Consider the following 21,556-nt stretch of genomic DNA (forward strand, 5'->3'; position numbering starts at 1 on the left):
AGGAATTAAACCTGGGTCTCCTGCATTGCAGGCAGATTCTTTACCATCTGAGCAACCAGGGAAGTCCGTGGGCAGTTTATGCATACTCTTTTAGTTTATGCATACCTTTTTTTTTTCTGCACTGGGTCTTCGTTGCTGCATGCAGGCTTTCTCTAATTGTGGCGAGCGGGGGCTACTCTTAGTTGCAGTGTGTGGGCTTCTCATTGCACTGGCTTTTCTTGTTGCAGAGCATGGGGTCTTGGTGTGCAGTAGTTGCAACTCATGGGCTCAGTAGTTGTGGCACTTGGGCTTAATTGCCTCACTAGAATGTGGAATCTTTCCAGAGCAGGGATCGAACCTGTGTTCCTTGCATTGGCAGGTGGATTCTTAACCACTGGACCACCAGGGAAGTCCTAGCTTGTGCATCATCTTCTCTTACAGTCTCCCTTCTGGGAGTCCACATAAGACATAAAGCCCCCATAATGTGCCCCACGATCTTTATTGTAGCGTTACCATACTGGGATAAACAACCATGATGTTCACCAAAGTGGATCATTCATGCGATCATTTAAAAATAAGTCACATCTGTATCTAGTGACCAAGACATGTAGTCAAGTGAGAGCTTCAATACATCCACTTGGGGGGCAGAACTGAACCCACAACAGGGCCACCACCTCATTTGTTGCATATCTGCCCTTTCCATCACGTCTCGCGAACCCTGCCCCAGGGGTTGGTGCAGCCAGTGAACACATACCAAGCTGGTTCCTTCTTCCATGAGCTTTCCCCAGAATGCTGCTTGACCGGCTTCTGGTCATCATACAGGTCTCAGCTAAAATGTCATCTCCCTGTCTGACTCGAATAGACTTTCCACTGTTGCCTGTCTCCCCTACACACCACCTTGCTTTCTCATCCTCTTCTATCCTTCTCTGAAATTCTTATTTATTTGCCAGAGTCCCTGTTTACTTTCTGCATACTCCTCCCCAGCAGAATGTAAGCTTCTTAAGAACAGAGATGATCTCTGACTTGTTTGTTATTCCATTCCAAGCATTAAGCATCAGGCACAGAGTAAGTGGGGACTTCCCAGGTGACACTAATGGTAGAGAACCTGCCTGCCAGTGCAGGGGACATAAGAGACGTGGTTCGATCCTTGCGTCGGGAAGATCCCCTGGAGAAGGGCACGGCAACCCACTCCAGTATTTTGCCTGCAGAACCCCATGGACAGAGGAGCCTGGTGGGCTACAGTCCATAGGGTCACAAAGAGTTGGACATGACTGAAGTGACTTAGCATGTACGCATGCACAGAGTAAGTGTCCAGTAATTGTTTTGGAATAAATGAAAGCACATGTCCTGGAGTAAACTCCATTTCAACACAAATCCACAGATCCTGAAATAAGAAGCCCAGTCGGATTCTGTTTCCTGGTTTCACCATCGATCCAGCTGCTCCATCTGGAGGTGTGCAATTCCTTCTCCTTCATCCTGGTCATGCAATTCATGAGAAATCCTATTGATTTCAAGCAAGTCATCCAAACACCCACCTCCCCCTGCCCCACCCAGGCCAACTTACCTTTCCTCATTTCTAGTACCACTGCCTGAGACCACACAGCTACTCTCTTGCTCAGGTTATAATACGCATGTCCTAACTTCCTGCCTCCTCCTGCCTGTTCTGGCTCCCCTCTGATCTTTTCTCCACACCACAGTCTTTGCAAACAAAATCCAGTCATGCTATTCTCTGATGCAGATACTTGCATCCTTGCATGGCTGCCCATGGCTTTGAAAATGAGGATGGCATTCCTTCAAGGTGGTCTGGTCCTTGCTGACCCACTTGATTCCCCTTCAATATTCTGCATCTCACTCCCCCCAGGCCTGTCACACCAGCCCTCCTTCACCCTTGACCTCACGTTATCCCTTCTGCCACAGGGCCTTTGCACATACCACTCCCTCTGCATAGAATGCTTTCCCTTTCTGTGTTCTAACCAACTCCTATGCATCCTCAAAAAATCCACTCATCTTTTCCCTCCACAAGGAAGCTGACATCCCCAGGGCTCATCTGTTAGTGATGGGAAAATCTCAGTGTTCAGCATGTCTCCTTCATGGCACTTGTCACAAGTTTGCATTTTTATATCCTTATTTGATAAACACTAAAACATTCCCACTAGAAGGTGAGCTCCACACTTCTGTTGTCTATATTGTATTGCTAGCAATTGTCACATAGTTGGCGTTTAATAAATACTGGGTGGATGAGAGAAACAGAAATGGTAAGTAGCTAGCTAGATAGAATAGGCTGTTTTTCTCCTCTTAGGTTCTTTAAAATATGCATGACAGTTCAATAAGGATTATATCAATAATTCTGAAGGTTTTCAATGTATGTAGATATAATAATCCATAGGACAACCATGACACTGAAAGGAGATACTAAGATGGTGGTCATGTTTCTACACTGTGCTTGATGTGGCAAAATTTGATTCTGGATAGATTATTTTAATTTAAATACATATATTGAGACACCTGGAACAACCACTAAAAGGCATATAAAAATATATAGTTAAACACCTGAGAAATATATGACATGGAATACTAGCATACATTCAAATCATTGAAAAGAAGGCAGAAACGTGAAATAGAACGATGAATAGGAGAGGGAACAAATAGAAAACAAATAAAATGGCAAATACCCATAATTGCATTAAAGGTAATTACTGTGCAGTTCGCTTTGAATCTCATATTTCTTCTGATCCTTGCAGTGACCTTGGGAAGGTTGGGGTTGTTTTCCTTCACTTGCTAAATAAGGAAACAGAGGCTCAGAGAGGTACACCCCTCGCCCCAGAGCACACAGCTTGTAAGTGGTAAAATGACATTTGAGTGCAGGTCTGGGTGACCATATATCCTGTACCTGGCTGGTCTTAATCCCCAGGCTGGGCAATCTGGGACCACTGCAGCGTGATGAGGATCGTGTTTCAGAAAGATGATCTTAATATTAATAGCTCTGGGTGTTACTGTCCCCGTGTTTTCAGAATCCATCAGGGGTCAGATGAGCAAGAGAGAAGCTTGTCCGGTGGCTTAAGGACAAATCAGGAATCAGGAGAGCTCCATTGTTAAAGGGGCTCCTGACTTCCTAAATTTTTCCAGTTTAAAAAACTAAGAGGTACTCCCCTCGTGGCTCAGTGGTTAAGAATCTGCCTGCCAAGGCAGGGGGCATGGGTTCGATCCTGGCCCAGGATCTAAGCTCCCACATGCCTCAGGGCAACTGAGCCCATGCACCGCAACTACTCAGCCTGTGCACTAGAGCCCGCAAGCCGCAGCAAGAGAGGCCACCGCTAGAAAAAGCCCATCCACCGCAAGTAAAGAGTAGTCCAGGCTCGCCTCTCTGAAGACCCAGCTCAGCCAAAACTAAGTAAAATTTTAAAATAACCATTAAGAAACAAAGATACTTTGGCTAAAATATATGTCCGCTTCCATAGCTCTTTTTCATGCTAATTCTCATTATGAATGACTCTGCTTTCCACAGACAGGACAAGAAGTCATATGGCATGGCAAACAAACAGCTTTAAAAGCCTCTTTTCTTGTTTCTGAAGACATGAACTCAGTAAACGCTGTGTTCGTCTCACCAGGTGTCTTGTAAAAGGAAATTGTGGGCACAGAAATGCTTCATTATTTCCACCAGGCACACCGGATCCCGTGAACGTGACATTAAAAGCATCGCTGTTAACTCCTGTTAAGGGAAATGACTTTTTCCTTAATTTCTTTGCCCAGGCAGGGCAGGAGCCAAAGCAGAAGACAGATCCCTCTTTGATCTAATGTGGAGGAGATGATTCAATTTGCTCTACGTTCGTTCACTCCATGTCACATCCGAGCTTTCCTGGGAAAGCGGCATCTTGACATTTGTAGGCTACTTAAGCACTTGTGTTAATGCCGACATCAGGCTATAAATATCGCTGCTTTAAAAATAAATCCTGCCACAGGCAGAGCATTTCAAACAGGCACTTCTTGATGGGGTGCATGATCTTCAGACTTTTCAGATGTGAAATATTCTCACAGAACATGGCATGTGCCCTTGGAATTGGGAAAACATTTGTAAAAGGAAATGGAAGCCAAATATTAGGAATTTGATGTGGGTTTGTCTTGGCGTGAAAACCAGAGATTTTCAGACTCTCCGTGAGGACCCAGGGACCCCTTATGCTCCCAGGAACAGTCAGGATCATGAAGACTTAGGGAATTTATACAGGTGATGATGGTATTAACATCAGTTGCCTCCCTGGAGAAATTCAGGGAGAAATACTCTTTGCACTGGTGATGTGTCCAAGCGCTGTGTGTGTTCAGTGGCCTGAGAATTCCAGAGGGACCAACAATAACTCCAGGGCACTGCAGGAGAGGTTCTTGCATCGACTTTCTCGCACAGTCCTCTGGATGTCAGCACATCACACAGATATGGGCAGAGACCCGCAGAAAATCTCCTGTAGAGCAGACAGATGAGTGGAGAGAATGGGAGCAAGGCGTGTTCCGACAGAGCTGCATCATTTACTAGGTGGGCCACCTTGGGCAAATTACTTAACCTCTCTGGACCTCAGTTTCTTTCTTTGTAAATGAGAATGAAGTGTTTCCCGCTTCCAAGGTTGTTGTGAAGATTCGATGGATCCTGTGTGTTAAATACTTGTGCTCAGTAGCTCAGTACTTAGCACGTCTAGAAATTAGTAAATGTTTTGTCCTTAGATGAGGATGAGGACACTGATGCCCGGGATCAGGTATCTTGGGTAGGGCTCTCTGGGGAAAGTGTGCCAGGAATCTGCTTATAGGAACAAGAAGGATGTAGATGGCCACCAGTTGTACTGTCTACAGTAAACACCAGTGTTAAATGTTAGTCATTCAGTTGTGTCCAACTCTTTGTGACCTCATAGATTGTAGCCCACCAGGCTCCTCTGTCCATGGGGATTCTCCAGGCAAGAATACTGGAGTGGGTTGCCATTCCCTTCTCCAGGGGACCTTCCTAAACCAGGGATGGAACACAGGTCACATTGCAGGTGGATTCTTTACCATCTGAGCCAACAGGAAAGCCCAAGAATACCGGAGTGGGTAGCCTATCACTTCTCCAGGGGATCTTCCCGACCTAGGGATCGAACCGGGGTCTCCTGCATTGCAAGAGGATTCTTTACCAACTGAGCTGTCAGGGAAGCCCCGAGGAAGCCTGCTACTGCTGCTAAGTCGCTTCAGTCGTGTCCGGCTCTGTGCGACCCCATAGATGGAGGCCTACCAGGCTCCCCCATCCCTGGGATTCTCCAGGCAAGAACACTGGAGTGGGTTTCCATTTCCTTCTCCAATGCGTGAGAGGAAAAGCGTAAGTGAAGTCGTGCAGTCGTGTCAGACCCTTAGCGATCCCATGGACTGCAGCCCACCAGGCTCCTCCATCCATGGGATTTTCCAGGCGAGAGTACTGGAGTGGGGTGCCATTGCCTTCTCCCAAAGAAAGCCTGGGAGGGTTTAATTGCAGTGGCCTCATGTGCAGGATCAGGAGCTCACATGAAAACTCTCGGTTGCTCAGTTCTCTCCCTCCCTCCACAGGAACCTTTTCCCAGGGTGGCTAAGTTCCAATGTGTGTTTAAAAGCGGCCCCTGTTTCCTCTGAACTTGTCATCTGGCCCAGAGTTTCACAGAAACCACTTTGGCTGGTTCTGATGCTGGACTTATGGGGCTCAACCTTATTAAAATAAGGTTAATTTCCTTGAATAACGAAGTTTGCTGCCAGTGACCTTGATCGTAGGACTTTGTTTCCTGGTCCTGGGAGAGAGATGGCGTCAAGCACCCTGCCCCCACCCCACCTCACTTCACCCCTTTCCACCCCCATGTCCCTCCACACCAGTGTATACTCTCTCTGTTGCTGAGAAGGTGTCATTTTAATTCTGGAAAGCTCCTTTAACTCTCTGGCTGCTTCTTCCCAAAACAGGGAATTGAAAGAACTCCAAAACTGTCATGATTCACCAGCTGTCTCTTTATTTTGAGAAGCAGGACTAAAAAGTCATGAAGGTTCAGTGCACGAGACGTTACAGAATTAAGTAAGCTTTGTGGTACGCATAGTGCTGTTGAAAATGTCTTAGTGAAGATAATTTGGGATAAGGTTCATGAAAACCTATGTCAAATGGTTTTAAGAGAGAAAAATCATTGGTTTATAAAGTGGGAAATATGAGAGAGAGGTTAGGCTTCAGGCAAGGTTGAATCAAGGTATGCGTGTGATTTCATTGAGAAGAATCTCTCTTCATCTTTTGTAACTGATTTTTTTCTGTGTCAATCAGGCACAGACAGGCTCTCACCAAGTCAAGTCATAGATGGTACCCAACATCTCCTGACTTGCATTCTACCAGTTTAACCCCCCACATAAAGGAATATTTCCATCTTTCCCAATATTTTCGGTAAATGTCTCAGAATTTGTTCATTGGTCAACCTTTGGGCTTATGTACCTAGAGAATGTAAATAACATGCAAACCTTGGAGTCAGGGGTTGAGGTTGCTCCCCACAAAATGTGAGACTGAGAGTAGGGAAAAGATGATGTCCTTGGGATAATTCAGGATGCTGCTATCATTTGAACAGGTAATACAATCTAGGCAGAGAAGATTATCAGAAGTCCATTGCAGAAAAGGAACTCAGTAAGAACAGAGTGGTGGTGGTTGGTGGTTTAGTTGCTAAGTCATTGACCCTTGTGACCCCAGGGACTGTAGCCTGCCAGTTTCTTCTGTCCATGGGATTTCCCAGGCAAGAATACTGGAGTGGTTGCCATTTCCTTTTCCAGGTGATCTTCCTGACCCAGAAATTGAACCCAGGTCTCCTGGATTGCAGGTGGACTTCTGAATTGCCGGCAGATTCTTTACTGACTGAGCTATGAGGGAAGCCCCAAGGATGAGAGTAATTGGGGACAAATTAGAGAAAGTGAAGTTTGAGTTGGGTTTGGGGTACAAGGGGATTAGTGAACATTTAGAAGGAAATCAGACCATTAAGTGAAGACAAAACCTCATAATCTATTTGGAAGGCATGTGGAAGGCAGAAACGACCTAAAAATTGCTTGGGACATGAAAGTTAGTCTAACACCAGGGCACGCGGTGACTTGCCAAGGCCCTGAGTGGCAGGCCTGGACAATGAGAGGAAAGGGCAAGACTATGGTTGTCTAAGTCATCCATCCATCCATCTATCTATCCATCCATCCAGTGGGCATCTTTACGGTAACAAAGAAGGGAGGGTGAATAATGGGATAGAAGGATGCATTTGCTCCCATTTTACATTATTTCTGAAGTTTTGAGTATTTGACTGATGGGTGTGGGCCAGAAATAAAATAGAAAGGTGTTTGTGTCTTGTCTTGTTTCTAGTAATTTCTCAACCCACTGGATTCTCAGCTTTTGGTGTTTTGGCAAAATTTCCTAGACAGAAGACTGGGGTCTGCGCCCAGGGAGTGTCCCCCTTGAACTTCTCAACCCACTATGCATAAGCCGCAGGCTTCAGAGCTCCCTGAATTGCATGTCTGTTCCCCACCCTCCGGAGAAGAGACAACACAGACTCATTAAAGCACTCAGTCCAAGGTCAGCTACACTGAGATTGAAAAACGCAATTTTCCTAGTTGGGGAGAAGCATCAAAACCATTTTTTTTTTTCAGTAGAAATGTTTCAAGCAAACTAACTAAACCATATTAAAACCAGTGAAATTGTGGGTAAAGTAAATGAAGCCATTCTCAGGCTGTAAATGTTCCTGGACAGATTCATTGCTGCTTAGTAGGGTGTCAGCAAAGTTCAGATTTCAGTGTTTTTTTTTTTTTTCCTTCCAGTTGTCACAGGATATCCATAAAACTGATTTTAATCTAATGGTTTAGGCTCAAGAGAAAAAAATAGAGCATTTCCCCCCCAAAGTTACTTAATTCCCTTAAGATGCTCATTTTGAAAGAATGTTAGACATTTGTGATGTCAGTTTGGAGTTGGCTTCATCCTTTTCCTTCAGTCTCTCAGCCAGATTTCAGTTGAAAGGCAGACACCAATCTAGGTGTCTTTTTTAAAAAATATGAATGTATTTTGATATTTATTTATTTATTTGGCTGCATCAGATCTTAGTTGCAGCATGTGGGATCTCTGTTGTATCACATGTAATCTTTTGATGAGGCTCACCCGACTCTCCAGTTGCAGCACATCAGCTCTAGAGCACATGGGTTCAGTAGTTGTAACTCATGGGCTTAGTTGCTCCATGGCATGTGGGACCTTTGTTCCCCAACCAGGGATCAAAACTGCATCTTCTGCATTGCAGGGTGGATTTTTAATCACTGGACCACCAGGGAAGTCTCAATCTAGGTGTCTTTAGGTGGAGGGACTTTAATTCAGGGAATTGCTTACAGAGGTAGTAGAAGAGCTTCCCTGGTGGTTCAGTGTTATAAAATCTGCTTGCAATGCAGGAGACCTAGGTTTGATCCCTTTGTTGGGAAGATCTCTTGGAGCAGGGAATGGTTACCCACTCCAGTATTCTTGCCTGGAGAATTCCATGGGCAGAAGAGCCTGGAGACTACAGTACATGGGGTTGCAAAAAAGTTGGAGATGACTGAGCGACTGACACTTACTTTCAGAAGAGGTGAGAAGTCAAACACGCACTTGGAGGCCACCTCTAAGGCTCCAGAGAAGTAGGGGTGATGGTGTTCCCAACGACCATGGGTGAGAGCTGCCCAGCAGAAGCTAGACCCCTAGAGGAGAAAGAACCAGCGGCAGAGACACACAGGAAGCAGAGAGAGGGTCTTTCTCTTCTTCCCACCCTCTGGTGCCTCTGAATGGCCACTTCCTGAGAAGCCTGAGCAAAGCAGTCTGGGAAATGTAGTTCTCTATGTGCTAAGCAGGGAAGGGGGAGAAATAGATCTGACAGCAGTAAGACAGTTGACCAGCACGCCAGGGTTACGCCTAAATTGTGGTTGAGGATTACATAATATCAACGGTTGGAGGATTCCATCTTGCCCCCACCCATGCACGCATATGCTGAGATTCCCACCCTCTGTCCAATTCTTATTATTTACATTTAGGCTTTAAAAATCCACAAGCCACAGTCTAACAGTTGTTTCCATTATATTGGAGACAAGGCTTAAAGTTACATGACATCATTGTAAAATATAAGACCAAAGAATTTTTTGAAGTATAATTGACATAGAACAGTATGTCAGTTTCAGATGTACAACATTATAATTTTTTAAACTTAATTAGTGTATTTTAATTAGAGGCTAATTACTTTACAATATTGTAGTGGTTTTAGCCATACATTGACATGAATCAGCCATGGGTGTACATGTGTTCCCCATCCTGAACCCCTCCCACCTCCCTCCCCATCCCATCCCTCAGGGTCATCCCAGTGCACCAGCCCTGAGCACCCTGTCTCATGCACCAAATCTGGACTGGTGATTTATTTCACATATGGTAATATACATGTTTCAATGCTATTCTCAGTTACATGACATCATTGCAAAATATAAGACCAAAGAATTTTTTGAAGCATAATTGACGTATAACAGTATGTCAGTTTCAGACGTACAACATTATGGCTTGATATTTGTCTAAGTTGCAAAATGTTCACCACCATAAGTCTAGTTAACATCTGTCACTGTACATAATTACAAATTTTTTTGTGTGTGGTGCAGACTTTTAAGATCTACTCTCTTAATACCTTTCAAATATGCCTGACAGTATAATTAACTAGAGGACTAAAGAATTTTATAGTTGAGTTGTATGAATTCATATGAACTCTGGATTAGCCCAGTGTAGTGCAGAGATCTCTGGTAGGCAGTTCAAAGCTTCATTTTCTGGAATCACTTGCTAGCTGTAAGTTCTCTTGGGTCTCACATCTCTGGAGCATTCCAGAAAGAAGAACCAAAGCCCCTCTCTCCAGAATGCACTGGTGTCTATACACATGTGAGTTTATCTCTTGACCTCTGATGAAGCAATGTTTTTGCCGATGAGGAGGGAAGCTGTAGTCTTAGGTAGCTGCCACACATAGTTGGTTGGTGTGATTTCCTTTCATCCTGCCCCAAAGCCCAGGAGAGTCCTTTATCTGCCCCTAACCCTGTCCATGCTCTCTGAGACAGCAAGCACAGAATGGACCTGTCATCTGGATGGGAGGTGGGGGAGGAGTGGAGGAGAAATAGAAGAGAGTAACAGAAAGAAATGTTGATCAATAGCTCAAAAATATTAACCTCGCAACACTGTGGTTTTCTGTGTGTGTTTCAACATAGACGTATCTTCTGGCTCTATTTGGAAAATCAATGCTCTATGGGATGAATCAATAGTATATCCTGATGCCAAGACATATGAGTATGTTTAATATGTTTGTCTTGAGTCTTGTCTGTTTCTTTGCTTTGACTGGTTCATAGATATTACTAATGTTCAATTCACAGCTCCAAACCCCATCCATCGTCTGAGTTAATTTTTTCCTCCCACCATTCACTTAACTCCACAGATTTCAGACTTCAAAACCAATCACTCTCCTATTGTTGGTTTAAACATTTTCTCACCATCCATTTATCTCTACTCTTTATCAATCTTCAAAGCTTATCTCCTAGAGAACATTTGATAAATGGAAGACACTAACCCTACCAGCATGACTTTCCTCGGGGAGAATTAGTTGATATGTCTGGTTCACAGTTTGGTTAAAATGTGGGATCCCTAGTGGTGAGAATTCTCTCTCCTCTGGTCTCCCTAAAGGCAGAAATTTAGTTTCCTGACAGCCAAAGGGCAAATCTTCCATCCATAAGCATTGATTGAATTCCATTTGGCAAATGTGAATTAAGCTTCTATTGCCTGTGTAGTATGGGTATGGAAGAGACATTTAGAGTCCAATTGAGAAAGTGAGAATTGCACAAAATTAATCAGAACAGTACAAAATCTGTCATCTATATGCAGAATAGGAATAATAATAATGCATATATTATATGCAGAATAATAATAATGGCAATGCATCTGCTATATGCAGAATAATGACAGATACCATAAGTGAAGAGCTTCCCAGGTGACTCAGTGGTAAAGAATCCACCTGCCGATGCAGGAGACATGTGTTCTGTCCCTGGGCTGGGAAGATCCCTTGGAGAAGGAAATGGCAACTGGCTCCAGTATTCTTGTCTGGGAAATCCCGTGGATAGAGGAGCCTGGTGGACTACAGTCCATACCATTGCAAAGAGTCAGACACAACTTCGAGACTAAACAACAACAACCATTAATGACAGTGAAGAGAGAGTTGAAATTGGGTTGGAGCCATGGGGAAGATGTTCTGGATAAAGGGCTCATTTATTCCATCCTGCTATGTGCCAGAGACTGTCCTAGACTCTGGGGTGTATCAGCAGAGGGAGATGAGTTCTCTAATCATGTGGATCTCACAGATAAGCAGGGAGGAGGGAAGACGTAGAAGAAATAAACATAAAAATAGGCCAGATAACCTCTGGTGGATATAAATGCTGCGATGGGTCAGCCATGTGAAGATTACAAGGACTAGCATTCCAGGCAGTGGGATGGCATATGTTCCCCATGTGGAGGTGGGGATGACCTTGACATAAGAGTGGAGCTGATCAGAGGCCAGCATAGCTACATAGTGAAGGAGGGAAGTAAGAGATTGGGAGACAAGTGGACCCCATCACAGAGGAAGTTCATTCACCAGTGGCAAAGAGTTTGAATTTTGCTCCAAGTGCAATTGCAACCATTGAGTGATTTAAGCAGAAGACAGGATATTAGTCAGGGTTCTCCAGAAAAGCAAAAGCAGTTGGATGTACAGACACAGAGAGAGAGATGTAGATACAAGAGGAGATTTATCCTAGGAATTGGCAATTGTGAAGGCCAAGAAATCCCAAGATCTGCCTGCCACCTGCAAGCTGGAGAACCGGGAAAGCCAGTGGTGTCATTCAGTCCAGGTCCAAAGGCCTGAGTGTTCAGGGGCTGATGATGTAAGTCCTGATCTGAGCCCCAAAGCCCAAGAAGCAGGAAGCTGATGTCCAAGGGCAGAAGATAGACGTCCTAGCTCAAGCAGACGGAGAGTGATTCCTCCTTCTTCTGCCTTCTTGTTCTATCTGGTCCTCGGCAGAAGGGATGACACCCTCTCACACCAGGGAGGGCCATCTGCTGTACTGGGGACCATTGTTTCCCAATTCTAATGCTAATCTCTTCCAGAATCACCCTCCCAGACTCACCCAGAAGTCATGCTTTCCCAGCTCTCTGGGAATCCCTTAGTTCAGGCAAGTTGACACAAAATTAGCCATCACAGAAGCCTGTGTTTTGGAGGGAGCACCCTGGCTGCTCTGGGGGACCTTTCAGGGAGCAGGACTGATGGCAGGAAAACCAACTCCAAAGTCTGGCTGTTGTCTGGCAGAGTCATGATAGTGTCCAGCCCGGTGGTGATGGAAGTGGAGATGGAGAAAAGAGCCAACCCAGGAAGTTTTGGTGCAAATGGAAGATTTTCTAAAGACTTGGGTGTGGAGTAAGGAGGATAGGGGAACAAAAATGACTCCCGGCTTTTTGGCTGTAGGATCTGAGTGGCTGGTGGGATCATTGCTGAGGTGGGGCAAGTGGGGGATGGAAGTGGTTGGAGAAAGAAAGTCAAGAACTGTTTTTGGACAGGTTGAATTTGAGCTTCCTCCTGTACATCCACATGGAGATGAGAAATAGGCAGTCGGATATGAGTGTAGAAAGAAAGATTTCATCTGGGAAGGTGAGTTTATAATTGGAAGTTAAAATCATAATGTAAGACAAGACCCCATAAAAATAGAACATCCATGGAGCAGTGGTCGCTCCAGTTTTCAGAGATCAGAGAGAATCGGAGAGGAAGAGCAGAGAAGAGGGGACACTGGGCCAATGTGGGGGTTCCTGGGCCAGGAGCAGAGGGGATGTTTCATGAGGAGGTGGCCCCTGGTGTCACGTGCTGCTGAGAGATGAGTCCATCAGGCAGAGAAGTGACCTCTGGCTTGGATAGCAGGGATTTCCTTGGTCAGCTTGGCAGGAGGCTGCTAGCTGAGCAGTAGGAGGTGAGACGGGGTAAAGAAGCTTGAAGGGTGAGTGGGGAGTGAGGTCGTGGAGACAGTGAGTGCAGACAATACTAAGCAGTTTTCTGGGAAAGGAAACAGATATGTGGGCAGCAGCTGGAGAGGAAGGTGGCTTTGAAGGGACAGGTGGGATGTGGGAAGATGCACAGGAAGCTAAAAAAGTTCCCGGCTACTCTTATTCCCCCAGCTGTGATGCTTATTATAGTTAACCTCAAACACAATGTCCCCTGAGACAGGCTGGGACCTGGGACCCTTTGCTGCAGTGCTTGTACCTGGACAATATTTCCTCCGGCAATAAAATACAGAGAAATTGTAAGGGACTAAAAATAATTGCATGCACAGTTGGGGCAAATTATGGACAAAAAGATACAAAAAGACCAAAACTCCAGTTGCCACTGCTGAAGAGCTGGGAGCAAAAACAGGGTGTTGGGAACAAAAGCAGGGTACTGAGCATGCCCCCTGCCCTCAACACCACTAGAGGGATGGGCAGACCACCTGTCACCACCCCCCCAGCCTGACCCCTGGACACATCCCTACCCTCACATAAAGAACCAGCTCTCATGCCCTCAGGGAGCAAGCAAGACAGGGAACCTGTTACATTGTTTTCACTCCCTGCTTGCTGCAGCAGGGGCCCCAATAAAGCCCTGCCTGGATTTCCTGTCTGGCCTCTTGTCAATTTCTATTGACTAAGGAAGGCCAAGTAACACTCTCTATTCTCCAGTGACCCCCACGCCTGCAGCAGCACGCCTGGGAGAATTTTGTATTCAGTTAATGTTTCTAATGAATCCTTTAAGGAAAATGGTTTCCTCCTTCCACTAATAACTTCCTTCCTGAAGCTAAATAAAGATGAGGCACGCTGTATTTGGCAGTGCCCACTTCCAAAATAAACAGAAGCGCAAAAATTAGCTGGAACAATAGTATCATTAAACAGCTGCATAATTGTTCATCCGAACCAGACCGGCTTGTTCTGGAGTCTGAAAATGCGGATCGGCCCCTGGTAGAGTCTCACACTGAAGATGGCCATGGAGAAGTGGCCTCAGGCCAGCAAAGGGTCAGCGCTTAAGCAGACTCTGGCTCTGAGGTTTGTCGTTTTGGGGGTGGCTTCCAGGCTCTGATGTGGCCTTCAGCAAGACACTCAGCTTCCACGAGCCTGTGCTGTGTGTGTGCTCAGTGGTTCAGTCGTGTCAGATTCTTTGTGGCCCCATGGACTGCAGGCCCCATAGGCAGCCCACCAGGCTCCTCTCTCCATGGGACTTTCTGGGCAAGAATACTGGAGTGGGTTGCCATTTTCTCCTCCAGGGGACCTTCCCTATCCAGGGATCGAACCCGTGTCCCTCGTATTGCCTCCAATGGCAGGCAGATTCTTTACCGGTAGCATCATGAGTCTGTGGCCTGTTGTAAACATAATCAAAACGCCCAGCTCTCAGCGTTAGTTGAGATAGTGCCTGGTACACAGTATTAGTAACTGCTTACTAAATGGTATGCATTTTTTTTAACACCATCATCTTACCAATACCATCATCTTTACCACTCACTGCCTTGCTGGTAGAGTCCTTGGTCATAGAATATAGTCTACCCACCCCCACCTTTTGAGTTTTTTTTTAATTGGAGGATAATTGCTTTACAGTATTGTATTGGCTTCCGCCATACAACAACATGAATCAGCCATAAGTGTACATATGTCCCCTCCCTCTTGAACCTCCCCCCCCATTCTCACCCCATCCCACTTCTCTAGGTTGTCACAGAGAACTCCATTGAGCTCCCTGGGTTATATAGCAACTTCCCATTAGCTCTCTGTTTTACACGTGGCAGCATAGATGTTTCGAGGCTACTCTGTCTGTCCCACCCTCTTCTTCCCCCACTGTGTCCACAAGTCTGTTCTCTATGTCTGCATCTCTATTCCTGCCCTGCAAATAGTTTCATCAGTACCATTTTTAGACAAGCGTGCCCACTCTCGCTACTATTTATTCAACATAGCTTTTGGAAGTCCTAGCCACAGCAGTCAGAGATGAAAAAGAAATAAAAGGAATCCAGATTGGAAAAGAAGAAGTAAAACTCTCACTATTTGCAGATGACATGATACTGTACATAGAAAACCCTGAAGATGCCACCGGAAAATTATCAGAGCTAATCAGTGAATGTAGTAAAGTTGCAGGATACCAAATTAATACACAGAAATCCCTTGCATTCCTATACGCTAACAATGAAACATCAGAAAGAGAAATTTAACAATCCCATTCGCCATTGCACCTTGAGTTTTATATTAAAGCAGCATCACATTACAGATAATGACATGATGTTAAATTACATGATTCTGTAATATGTAATGATGATGTATTATAGCATGCCACATTATATGATGCTCTATCACACGATAGTCTATCACATGATGCTTTACATGACACTTTGTTACATAATACTGTATTGCCATATCCTGTGTCATCATAACCACCAAGGTCGATGGGAAGGGGTTTTCTTATATTCAGAGTAAAAGGTAATAGGCTTAATAGATTCCAGGTACTATCCTAACTCATGTAATATTCAAAACCTCTCTTCGAAGCAGGTGGTCATTCATAATTAACTAATCAACATTAGTTATTTAATTGTTAATTAACTGTCTAAAAGGGCTTCCCTGGTAGCTCAGCGGTAAAGAATCTGCCTCATGCAGGAGACCCTGATTTGATTCCTGGGTCAGGAATTTCCCCTGGAGAAGGGATAGGCTACCCATTCTAGTATTCTTGGGCTTACCTCATGGCTCAGATGGTAAAGAATCTGCCTGCAGGGTGGGAGACCTGGATTTGATCCCTGGGTTGGGAAGATCCCCTGGAGGAGGGCATGGCAACCCACTGCAGTATTCTTGCCTGGAGAATCCCCATGGACAGAGGAGCCTGACGGGCTACAGTCCGTGGGGTCAGTCACAAAGCTTCAGACACAACTGAGGGACTAAGCACAGAAGAACCATCTAAAAATTGATCCAAATGCTAATAAATAGTTAATCCAGAAAAAGGAAATGAAGCTCAGGGAGGTTAAGTCAGTAGCTGAAGGCCACAGAGCTGGGATTTGCACCCAGGCAGTCTGCTTCTTGTTCACTGCTCCCTGCCCTTCTTCTGACCTGAAGTGCCGGAAGCACACCTCCATCACCACTATCTCTGCAAGCACATGCTGGGGAATGTTTGAAAAGTCCCAGGAACTTGGTGGAGGCCAGTGTGAGAGGAGCAGGATGGGTGAGTGGGCAGAGTTGCGCTCTGAGGAGTCACAGGGGCAGATCGCAAAGGACGGCTTATTTATTGAGTACCCGTCCAGGGGCAAGGACCACAGCCTGAGACATCCTAGGAAGGAGAAGCAGACAGTGGGCTCATAAAGTGTGAAATATATTGGATGGAGATAAGTGCTCTGGAGTGAAATAAAGCAGGGAGGAGAGTAAGGATGCTCTGGGGGTGTTACCGTTTTAAATATGGCTTCTCTGAGAAGGTGGCATTTGGGCAAAGATTTTGAGAGACTTTGGACTTTGAGAGAACAAGCTGTTCCAATATCAGAGGTGGGGGAAGCATATGACTGGCAGAGAAAACAGCATGTGCCAAGGCCCTGAGGTGCCTGGTCCTTGGAAAGAGTAAGAGAATCAAGGCATGTGGAGCAGAGCAGGAGAGACGGACAACAGTGACATCAGAGAGGAAGGAGCAGGTCTTGCAGTCCCCCCACCATGGCAGCACCACAGTTTTACTCTGGGCGATGAGGACCACTGAGGGGTTCTGAGCAGAAAAGGAGCATGACCCACCTCCTGGGTGCAGAGACCCCTCAGGCTGTGGGCTGCCAAGGGTTGGCCTCCTTGTGGGCATCTGCTCAGTTTAGGCTGACAAGACCAAATAGGAAGTCATCAGTCACTCTCTGGAAAGACATTCCTCCTTGAAGTGGTGGAGAAGAAAGTCTCCCGTTCCTTCCTGTGGGACGTTGTCCAAACCAGTGAGCAGTGATGGAGCAGGGAACATTCTGGAAGCTTCCGGGGGTTCAGTGCAGCCCTCACGGCCTCACAGTCCTGTTAGCAGCTTGGTTCAGTGCCTCCTCTCAGTGGGAATGGGCCCTGAGTGGCAATGTCCTGGTGCCATGATGTTCCTGCGCCTGGGCACTGCCCACCACAGCCCCCACGGGGGCGGAGCTCCATCACCTGCCTCCGGTCTCTGCTGCTTCTCCATGAGGCTCCAGCCAATTCACCAAATGCTGCCAGCCTCTGCAGTGCCTGCAACTCCATACCCACCCTCCCATCTCACGCCATATTTCTCTCTGTAACACTTAGGACCACCTGACACACTTCATGTGGTTTAATGCACGTGAATAGAGTCTGTCTCTCCCTCCAGAGTGTAAGCTCCCAGAGAGCTGGTTTTGTGTTTGTTTTCAATGTTATCACCTTCAGAACTTAGGGTGGCAACTGACTCATGACAGATACTTGGTGACTGTTGAGTGAATGAATGAGTGAGTGAATTTTCTTTATAGTATTGGGCTGACATTTCATCATAGGATTAAGGTATGTGAATAGACAGTCTTATAAATCAAAGATGCTTCAGTATCAACTTAAGTGGTTCAGCCTAACACTTCTTGTTACAACTGACATGTCTTTGTTTATTGGCTTGCATAAGCCCTTTCTTATCCATTTTCCCAATTCAAATGTCCATTCACGAAGGCAGAATCCTGTTGTTCTGTAGGCCTAGTTTCTTGGCACATGATAGTTGCCCAATAAATGTTGATTGAATGAACAAATACATAGAAGAAGAAAGTGAATGAAGGAATGGAAAGAAATGTTCCTCTCTAGAATGAAAAGCCTGACACACACAGTCCCATTGACCCTCTTGACAATCCCATGAATGTTGGTAGAGAATAAGTGTTAATGAACTCTGATGCTTTGAAGAAGAAATCCAATACCAGAAAAAAGCAATATCCCTCTGAGTCGGTGAGCAGTGTTTATGGAAGAATTTCCAAAGCTTCTTGGAAGCTCAGAGAATTCCTGACGTCTTTAGAGGCTCTGGTGGTTCGTCTTCCTCAGTGTTCTGAAAATGCCTGGTGCCTTGTACTGCTGGTTTGGGAATCAGTGGCTTGATAGTGGACAGTGGGGTTCAAGCATGTCATTAGAGATCAATAGAAATTTCTGGACCCAAACTGGTAATCAGACAACTCTGCAGGGCCAGGAGAGCCACGGTCCAGGTTGGCTCTTGGGGGTGTACAAGACAAATAACCCCTCTCCTGCTCAGGAAGGTGAGACTTGGTCATACTAGGAAGGCTGGAGACTGGAGTGGATGCAAGAAGATGGATGTGTGCTGATTCTCCTCCTGTCCACAAATAGACACAAATGATGCATTCCAGCCCCAACCCAGGCAGGTTATAGTCATTGACAGACATGCCCATTTCCACATTTCAGGGGATTTTGTTCATATTTGGGGGGGGGGGTTCTATCTTCCTAGGATCCTGAGTTTCCATAGCAACAGTGAAACCACCACTCCTCCACTGGGGTTAACTATAGTAACTCCCTTATATATACGAACAAATTCTGTTCTGAGAGCATGTTTGTAAGTCCAATTTGTTCATAAGTCCAACAAAGCTAGCCTAGGTACCCAACTAACACCATCGGCTATATAGTACTGTACTGTAATAGGTTTATAATACTTAACATACAGTAATACATTTAAAAAGCAAACAAAAATTAAAGAAAACCTTTTTAATCTTACAGTGCAATACCTTGAAAAGTACATTCATCCAGTATAACAGCCGGCACACGGGGGCACGTTGGCATCTTTGAAATTTCAGGGGACTTACTGTAATTGCAGCTTTCCATCAAACTAAGACAGCAGAGGGGCTGTAAGCTTGTTTAGCCCAAAATGGGAGACAAAGCCAGCATGTGATGTCACCACACATGTAATGCGTGCAACACAGAAGGCAGGAAGACTTCACTTTTTAATACAAATGAACCACAAAACTTTGGGACATGAACCCCCAAAACTTCCCCATTCACAGTTTAAACTGGCTGAGTGACAAGATCATTCCCGGAAGAAAAGAGCTTTTGGTGGTAGCAAGTGGAATGGACTTGGGGAAAATGGTGAAAAGCATAGAATTTGCCTCTCTGGCCTTATTTCTCTGTGCCTCCTTCCCCAGCCTAGGGGATTAAAAATAAGTAAAAGAATTAAAATGGTAAAACTTTAAAGTAATAAATAATAACAATCACCAACAAATTCAAGCCAAGGAGGAAAGTACATTAGGGTTCCCGCCCCATTGTATCAGGCTTCCCTGGTGGCTCAGATGGTAAAGAATCTGCCTGCAATGCAGGAGACCTGGGTTCCATCCCTGGGTTGGGAAGATCCCCTGGAGGAGGGCATGGCAACCCACTCCAGTATTCTTGCCTGGAGAATCCCCATGAACAGAGGAGCCTGGCGGGCTACACCCCGTGGGGTCACAGAGTTGGACACCACAGAATGACTAAGCACAGCACAGCCCCATTATATCAAGACGTCTCCCGTCTGTATAACATGAACACATCCTGGGCTGTCAGGTCACTGGAAGGACAGGCTGGGTCTGCAGGGACAGCAGACAAGCAGGAGGCCCATGCCCAGGAAGGGACCAGCCTCTGCCAGCTCCTCCAGGTGAGACATGTAGCTACATGTTCCCTTTTCTGAAGGAATCTGGACTTTTATGTGAAGGATCCCAATTTTTAAAATGTTGACTGCTAAATCACCTTTGGCATTTGTTGTTGTTATTGTTGTATAGTCGCTAAGTTGTGTCTGACTCTTTTACAACTCCATGACCTCTAGGCCCCCAGACTCCTCTGTCCATGGGGTCCTCCAGGCAAGAATACAGGAGTGGGTGGCCATGCCCTCCTGCAGGAAATCTTCCCGACCCAGGGATCTAACCCGCGTCTCCTGCCTTAGCAGGCAGATTCTTTACTGCTGAGCCACATAGATCTCATTATAAAAAGAGAAAGAGGAAAGAAGGAAGGAAAGGCGGGAGAAATGAAGGAGAAGGGAGGAGAGGGGGAGAGGGGAGGAAGGGGAAGAAAGAAGCTAAATTCAAATGGTTTGCCATGAACTCTTCCACGAGATTCTGCCTGTGTGAAAGTTGGTCCCACCGGTGCCTTTTTTCTGCATGCTGTCATTTCTCATGGTTCCTCCCCACCAGGGTACACAGGTGGTCACTGTTAGGGGCAAGGAGGTCCTTGTGTCCTCTGATGCCCACTGATGGGTTCTTCTGGGGGATGACTTGGGTGACAAGAGATCATCAGAGTGGGGAAAAGATGCTCTGGTTAGAGGAAGGGTCCAGCCCTGGGACCCCCTGCCTCGGCAGGGCACTTGCAGAGGGACCAATGGAAGGACATTTGGACTCATGGGGGGCTGAGCATCCCATTGCACAAGAGTGATCAGACAGGACCAAACCCTGAGATTCGGAGGCTCCATAGAAGTGTCAGTTTTGAATGCCTGACAGCCACTTACCATGTGTGTCAAACAAGGAAAACTGCGTGTCGGTTTTCCCATCTGTAGAATGGGGCCAGTTACATTACCTCACTCCTATGGTTATTGTGGGTGACATTAGTTACATGGTAGTAGGAAGCTTGAAACAGTAGCCCTGTCTAGGGTAAGAGCCATACATCTTGGCTGGTATTTGCAGAAGACCTGGGGGTGGCGGGGGGGACAGAGAGGATTTTTCCAAAGAGGGAGAAGAGAGATTCACCGCCGCACAGGAACCTGCAGCTCCGCTCACGTGCTCCTGGCACGTTAAACAGAAAACGTGCACACAGGGGAGGAAGGCTCGTGGGTGTGAGGGTTTCCCCGGCTGATCCTGCCGCCCTGGGGAGAAGCCGGGGATGCAGGCGGTGAGTCAGACCAGGGAGCCGGCTGGCTGTGGGGGGACCCAGGACGCGGCTCCCTGCAGGGCGCTGGGCTGACCTGACCTGTGTGTCTCCTCCTGCCTCCCCAGCACATGCGAGAGGCCGCAGAACGGCGGCAGCAGCTGGAGTTGGAGCATGAACAAGCCCTGGCCATCCTCAACGCCAAGCAGCAGGAAATTGACCTCCTGCAGAAGGTGAGCTGGGCTGGGGCTGGGGGCCTGGGAGGAGGCAGGCAATGCGCTAGGGACCTGGAGCGTGGGTGACTGGCTGCTCTCCTGAGCCTTTTCTCACATGCTTGGGAATGACTTCTTCTTGGTGTGGAAAGATTCCCTGTGTTCTCTAGTTTCTCCTCAGTTAACTTGTGATTATGTTCTAAGCTGCAAAAATCAAAGGAAAAGCTCTAACAGTTGATGCTGGCGAGATTGTAGGGAAAACGACACGCCTGTGGGTTATTAAAATGGGGTGTGAATTGCTTTATCTCTGGGGGCAAGTGACCTGACAGCATCCTTGAAAACTGAAAACACAGGTCTCTTTTGACCCTGCAACCTTCTGTTCTGGGAATATGCCTGTAAGAAACACAAGAACCAGTTCTGAAGGATGGTTTGGTGTGGTTCTACTTGGATTGTGGTCCTGCTGTGTGGGCGTAGATAATAGGATTAAACTGAATGCCTATCCGAGGGCGAGGCTGTGTGAACTGTGGGA

At 46.2% G+C, this 21,556-nt stretch overlaps 1 protein-coding gene across 9 annotated transcripts in view; it reads left to right on the plus strand.

Annotated features, from left to right (window-relative positions):
* Positions 1-21,556, plus strand: part of RIMBP2 (RIMS binding protein 2) — a 295,906-nt gene that overhangs the window by 196,878 nt on the left and 77,472 nt on the right. For all 9 annotated transcript variants that reach the window (XM_043488869.1, XM_043488854.1, XM_043488861.1 and 6 more), the window contains one exon: positions 20,944-21,048. In XM_043488869.1, the coding sequence (XP_043344804.1) occupies positions 20,947-21,048 (102 nt within the window). In that variant the 5' untranslated portion in view covers positions 20,944-20,946. The remainder of the gene's footprint in view (positions 1-20,943; positions 21,049-21,556) is intronic.

This window comes from Cervus canadensis, chromosome 1 (genome assembly GCF_019320065.1).
Source record: "Cervus canadensis isolate Bull #8, Minnesota chromosome 1, ASM1932006v1, whole genome shotgun sequence".
Classification (NCBI taxonomy): domain Eukaryota; kingdom Metazoa; phylum Chordata; class Mammalia; order Artiodactyla; family Cervidae; genus Cervus; species Cervus canadensis.